This window comes from Mastomys coucha, unplaced genomic scaffold, assembly GCF_008632895.1.
Source record: "Mastomys coucha isolate ucsf_1 unplaced genomic scaffold, UCSF_Mcou_1 pScaffold5, whole genome shotgun sequence".
In the NCBI taxonomy this organism is placed as follows: Eukaryota; Metazoa; Chordata; class Mammalia; order Rodentia; family Muridae; genus Mastomys; species Mastomys coucha.
In genome coordinates this window covers 11031778-11038929 of record NW_022196911.1, presented here as the reverse complement: position 1 = coordinate 11038929, position 7152 = coordinate 11031778, and the positions used below count along the sequence as shown (strand labels likewise).

At 35.7% G+C, this 7152-nt stretch overlaps 1 protein-coding gene across 1 annotated transcript in view; it reads right to left on the bottom strand.

Annotated features, from left to right (window-relative positions):
* Window positions 1-7152, bottom strand: part of Qki (QKI, KH domain containing RNA binding) — a 111220-nt gene that overhangs the window by 23899 nt on the left and 80169 nt on the right. Inside the window, exon 5 of the mRNA XM_031351688.1 lies at window positions 6179-6322. Within this exon, the coding sequence (XP_031207548.1) occupies window positions 6179-6322 (144 nt within the window). The remainder of the gene's footprint in view (window positions 1-6178; window positions 6323-7152) is intronic.

Here is a 7152-nt window from a genome sequence, read left to right as displayed (position 1 = left end):
ATATAAAAAAAAAAAAAAAAATTGAAAGGTCCCACATGGAAGGGAATCATTGTAGTTGACTTGTAAATAGAGGGGTGTTATGCCAAGACTTTAAGAATTTTGCCCCCCAATAGATTTGGTAACAGACCAATTTATTTTCAAAGGGGTCAAGTTTTCTAGTACTAAGAACATAGTTCAACATTGATGTTAAGGACCTTATAAAATTTCTGTGATCTAATCACTAATATAAACAATTTGTAGAAAATCAAAATTACAATCATTTTGTCCAGAGTCTAATTGGCCAGCAAATACAAAATGCCTTAGGATCCTGAGCTAGGGCTGGACTACACAGGGAGACCTTGCCTCCCAACCCAATTTTTGCCTAGCCCTCAAAGAAAAGAGGCAGAACTATCAACAGTTTCTTCTTTTCTTTTTTTTTTGGTTTTGCTTTTGAGACAGGGTTTTTCTGTGTAGACCAGGCTGGCCTCAACTCAGAAATCTGCCTGGCTCTGCCTCCCAAGTGCTGGGATTAAAGGTATGCACCACCATTGCCGGTATCAACAGTTTCTACTGAGGATAAGTCTCAAAAGACTTTTGAGTATATTTGTAATAAATACTTAAAGACAATGAATACAGACTTGTACAATAAAAATACTATATACAATGTAGTACAAATAAAAATACAATGAAAATAGCTACTCATGCCTACTTAATGCATGGACTACTAGTAAATTAGAAAACAAAAGGATTAAAGTAATCTATCAAAACAAAGGTGAAACAAAAACATTATTTTGCTACAAAACAAGTCTTCTAAATATCTGATTCTAATGAATGATGTGTGGCCATTGCAAAACCTTTATTAATTATGAACTCAGATTTGAATACTGAACTATTTCCTGGGGGGGGGGATTGGCATATTATTTGTTGTATGCTTACTGGCAAAAGGAATGAAATCTACTTAAGTTGTTTTAAAACCTAAATTTAAGCCCAGAATTACTGGTCGTGTAGGAACTTCATTCCTAGCACTCTGGAAGCAGGGTCAAGAAGATCTTTCGAGCTTCTAGGAACAGGTGAATCTTCCCAAGGAGAGCTACATAGTAAAACCCAGTCTCAGATCAAAACCAATTCAAGCTAAACCAAAACCCAAAAACACACTTTTGGGGTTTGGATATTCCTCCAGAAGGTAGGGAGTATTTGCTGAGCATGCATGAGGACACAAGTTTCTACCCCGCAAATCCAGATAAAACTGGGTATAATGGCACCTGTCTGTATTCCCTTTATTCCTAGGGGGGACAAGAGGCAGAAACAGAAGAATCCCTGGACGTTCATACTCCAAGAAGTCTCATATATTTAGCAGAAACAACAAAGCCTAGTTAAACAAGGTTAAAGGTGTACACCAATACCTAAGAGGTTGTCCTCTCACCTCCCTACCTGCATCCCCATTCAAACACATGAATACACTCCCTGCATGCACACACATAACAATTTTTTAAATTTAAAACACACACACACAACCAAATGTGACTTACTAAATATTACATTTAACATTTCAAAAATAGACAGGTTAGAACTGAGTCACAAGTGAGGATATAATGTTTGTCAGATTTATGAGCCTTACAAACCCAGCCAAGATAAAACCAAACAAGATACTTAATTCCATTTAATTATAAAGCTCAGATCAAACAATGTTGACAGTGTTCCACACCTCACCCCACACCCTCTAGATTCAGCTTTCTCCACAAAAAGGGCACAGAATTGTCCTCTTATCTTTCTAGAAAAGACTAATGCCAAATGTTAAGGACAAAAACAAGACAATTTTGGGCTTTAGCTGTAAATTTAATATTTAAATAATATCATTAGCAAAATAACAGCCCCCTGCAACGAGATGAGAGCAGAGACTGTGTAGTATTTCACTTCAAAACATAGAGAAAATAAGAGGGAAGGAAAAGAGAAAGAGAAGTTGTTGCATTAGCTTGTAATTCTCAGCACTTGAGATTGCAAGCTCCAGACCAAACAGGGCTAAAACAATGAAACAAAGCAAAATTATTCATTTTCCTACAGCACTTGCATGGATTTAAACCCTGGGAAACTCCCAGGTTTGAGACTATTAGGCTGTAGGCATTTTCTTCTACAATAGGTACAAATTTCCTAGAAGGTAACTTAGGAGTAATTTTAATCCAGTTTTTTGATGATATGCACTTCAAGTCCTTTGGCTCTAAATGCTTGGGTTATGACAGTCCCATGTTCTCATCAAATTCCCGTTTGTTATTGCCATGTGAAACAACTCATCATCTGGTTTCTCAATTTTCACATTTCTAAACTCAGCTTCTTTGTTTCTAACAATGTAAATAAAAGGCAGCATCAACTGCTTTAAGGCATCATATATCATACTACATCAAGTCTAATCAAAATTCCTGTCAACTAATTTCACCTTAAAAATAAACCTTTCATCAAACACCTTCATCATCCTTGACTCTAGTCCAAACAACTTTTGTGTATCTAGCCATGACCTATTCTGAATAAGCACTTAAACTGAATGCTTTCTAAGTGGCATCTAAGCTTCCATCACTGCCCTCAAAGCCTACTAGCTAAGCAGCCAGAAGAATCCACTGAAACAGGTATCAAATCATGCCATTCCTGTCAAATCTCTCCCAACAACCTATTTCAGAATAAAGATACAATGCCTTAACCTACTTTCCCAATTACCTCACACATATCTCCAGCTCACTCAACTTTGTTGGGCACCATGGTATTTCCCAAACAGGACACTCGACCACTTCTGTTCTCGGTAACTGAGAAAACTCCTAAGATATATAAATAGTTGTACTACACATTTCAGTTAGGCATTTTCTCAAAATCACCTCTTCAAAAAGCATTTTGAAAAATACTCAATGCAGTATTGTTATAAATCTATGCATAAAAAACACACACATTTAATCATATTAATTTTATTTCTGGAAACATTCTAAAATATTTAGACAAGCAGCCTCTAACATTTCCTTGCAAAGATATTATCTGTGATACTATTAATAAGCAAGGAATACTTAATAAAAATTATTGATAATAGCATAATCGTACATATAATAGCATTTAAAACATGTCACTAGGGGAAACCATGAATAACACTATTAATGACTCTTCCACAACATAGGAAACTGTAGTTGTATAGTGTCACACTAGAAAAATTATTCTAGCTTCTAAAATATGCACTTAGAAAATAGGTAACATTAACTTCAGAATTCAAGTATAGGTAGAAGTCATCTGACTACTTCTAGTTAAATTTCTGAATTTTCTTTGCAACAAATACAGCTAATATAAATAAATGCTGTATTAGTTCTCTCTCCCCCATGATGAAGTTTAAAATAGTTGGCCTCACAGACCCAGAATGTAGGCTAGTGAAGACAGAGACAGAAGGGTGGGGGGTTAAGAGGTACACAATTACAGTTAGGTAAGAGGAATAAACTCCAGTGCTCTGTAATAGCAGAATGACTACAGTTAACAATTTACTGTTTGTAAACAGAAGACTTCCAACACTAAAGAACTGAAAACAATCTGAAGTGATGCAAAAAGGGGAGGGCAGGGAAGACAGGAAGTAAGAGGAGAGACAGCTAAAACTCAGGGTCAGTTGAGAGATAGTATGGAAACCTACTATAGTAGAAGCTTCACAAAATATATACATATATGAAAGAAATATAAATGGAGTCCCTAAATAACAGGGAGACAAAGTACCAAGTAGACACCTCTCACCATCAAATGAGACATCCAATCTTTGGAATGTTTTACATCTAAATTCTTTGCAAAGGAGGTCCAGAGAACCCCAACATCCAGGATATATTGCTGAAGCTACTTTACAAACTGACAGTAATGCCCTATTGCTGGAGTTAATACCTAAAAACTCATTCAACAAGAAGGTACGCTAGTGCCTAGAGCCTTTACTCCTACTGACTGGTATTCATGGTAGTAGAAGGACTCTGCATACTACAAGAGGAGACAGGTTCACACCAGCCAACTACATACCATTTGATCTATAATGGTGGTCTATTAGATACACAGGTGCAATAGTGTATCCAAGTGTATCTAGTTATGGAAGTAATAACCACTATCTGATTAGAATTAAGGCCCACTCCATGAGATGGAACACTCAGATGGCCAGGAACCTGAGACCAGGAATCCAAATACTACTGTTCTGATTAAAGAATGCAACAATAAAATGACTTTTAATGACATTTAGCTATACTTATAGATCATAATGGCCTATCCATTATCAAGAAACAGTAGAAGGTATAGAGATACACAAGTGGACAATGTACAGAGTGAGAGCCCTTGCTTGGGACATTCAGTCCTAAATGGAGTGTCTCCATCAAATCCCTTCTGTGCCCAGGGAAAACTCTGCATAAGTAGAGGGAGAAATATTCTAAAAACATGCCTTAACTCTCATGGAAATTCAGAGGACATCTTCCAGAAACTGGTTCTCCCACAACTGTTAAACGTGGGGACCAAACTCAAGTCAGGCTCACCGATCAACAAGAAATTCTATATAAATGAAAGAGTGGGTACTCCAAAGTCTTATCTCACCACTAGTTTGCCCCCCCCACTGAATTAAAGAAACAGAGAGGCCAAAATTTTCTAGAATTCACTAATAATCTTCTAAGTCAATGCTCTTTTTCTATAATACCTTTTAGAATAAAAGTAAATTACAAAGCAATAGCTAAAGAAAAAAAATCAAAAGGGTAAATAGCAAACAATTAGACCATTTTCTTTTGGCTACATTAAACACACATGTTGTTAGATACATAGCACTGTAATACTTTTCTGCCTATGAAACTAACTAAATACTCACAAGTCCCCTTTGCACTGCTTTTCAAGACCACACAGTTACTAAGGAAAGAGGATAAGATTTAATAGTGTGCATTTACAAACAATCTACATGTCCATGTTCCTTAGGTATCTATGGACAAAATCTGTATCATTCTCTTTGCAAGGAACAATTTTGTCAAATGAATGGGAAAATGTTTCTAATGTATGAGTTCACTTTGAAAGTGAACCATTAGGACAATAAAGAGCAGATCTCTGGGCTGCACACAACAGTAGCTTCCAAACACATTCATGGAAGCAACCAAATGGCTCTGGTGACAGCACACTAACAATGGATTTCCTACCTTCTATAAGAGCAGCCAACTGAAATATTTCCATGTTCTTAACATGAGAAAGATGGCTCCATAATCTACTTAAAATCATTTTCTTCTCATTTCCCACTGGGGGAAAAAACAGTACTCTGATATTATGCAGCATATAAAAAAAGTGAAGAGTTGAGGGGGGAAAAATGGGGAGAAAGAACAGAAAGAGGTATTAAGTCTCATGAGATGCCAGTCTCAAATTTTATTTTCAATGTCTTATGTAAGATTCTAAAATATGACCTTGAGCAGTGTTTTTTAGCTGATAAGTATAAAAAGCATTTGCATTGATGCCTATGAAATCAGTAAAACTCAGCTTTCAGTATGAACACAGATTTTACTATGCAATAAGAAAGTTTTACTATGCAACATTAACTTATTTACGGAACAAAATATGCCAGAAGAGAACCTAGCATATGAGCAAACTCTACTTTCCTACAGTACTAGTTACACTAGTAACTAGTGAATTACTGAATTACTATTACTTAACCTTTTTGATTTTGTTTTTTGCTTGTTTGGTGGTTTTTGAAACAGAGTCCAATAGCTCTGACTGTCCTAGACTTACTATGTAAACAAGGCTGGCCTAGAATTTACAGATTCACGATTCTGCCTCTCGAGTGTTGGGGAGGGACTGCATGCACGTGCCACCATGTCCAGCACACTTAACTTTTTTTAAGAAAAAGAAAACAGAAAACAAACTAAAAACTTTTAGCATCCTGACTGATAAATCTAGATTCTCCTCCTCTAACAGAGCAGTTTATGTCGACTATGTCTTTTAAGAAGTAGGCTAATTTGGCTTGTTTCTCTACCACATCACTTCCTTCACAAAAATAAGCAGGGATTCCTGGTTAAGAATTTGAGTGATCCTGTCTTTTACACTATGTATTTAATGATCCATACATTATTTTTATATTTGTGGTTATAATAAAATCTCTAACAACAACTCATCCTTTATTAACATTACATTTTCAAGTCAGTCTAAAAAGGAAAAGGTAAAAAAAAATTCAAGATGAAAATTTACTTACTGCAGGTACCAGTAACTTCTTCACTTCTTCCACTGCTCTCTTCAGCTTGATTTCTGCTCTGTTCTGAGCATCTTCCACAGTGATTAGTACATGTAAATCTTCATTTAGATGCTCCCAATTGGGCTTGCCTCTATTTTGCTCCTCCTTTAAAAAAAAAAAAAAAAAAGAGCAATGTTACTAATACTTTTTTTCCCCAAAGTCAGAATACGCCTTTTATAACTAGTGAATACCTACACCTAGTGCCAATTACTTAGAGCCATGTTTCTATTATTTTTCTAGGATGACAGTACAAAGCTTTTCAATTAGTTTCTGAAGTAAACAAAAGCCTTGCAACGGGACTAGTCAGTCAAATGAGAACTAGTCAGTAAATGTTCATGCAGTGCTTATTATATATCTGGCTGAGGATAAAAGTGACGAAGACAATCCTAAGAGATAGTATTGCTATTCTAGGAAACATACAGTATCATTCATTTTTTACTTAGAATGAGTATCTGAGAAGCAAAGTACTTCCATATTTTACTTACAGGAAAAGATATCAAGGTTAAATAAGTCACTTAGCAGTATCATGCAAATAAGCTGCCAATATTGAAAATGAATCAAAACTTTCTTCCTCCAATTTAGTGATACCTCCACTTATTACAAAGGGTTTAAATAACACTGGTTTCCAGTCAACCCAAGAGTAAGTATTTTGAAAATAGATCTCATCATGTAAATGAAGCACTGGTTACTGTATTTCAAGTAGTAAATGGAAACAATAAAGCACAGCAAATAACTAATATTGGTTTAATTATATTTCCAGTGGCTTTTACTTTTAAAAATGTATATACAATGATGAGCTGCTAGGCAAGAAAGCATCATTCTTCTTTGGGGTGTGGCAACTGCTGTTGCCCATGTTCCAGTAGATGGCTGCATGCCATTCACGTATGGGCAGCACTAAATGGGCTTAGTGGGTTTTTAAAAATTAAAATAAAAGT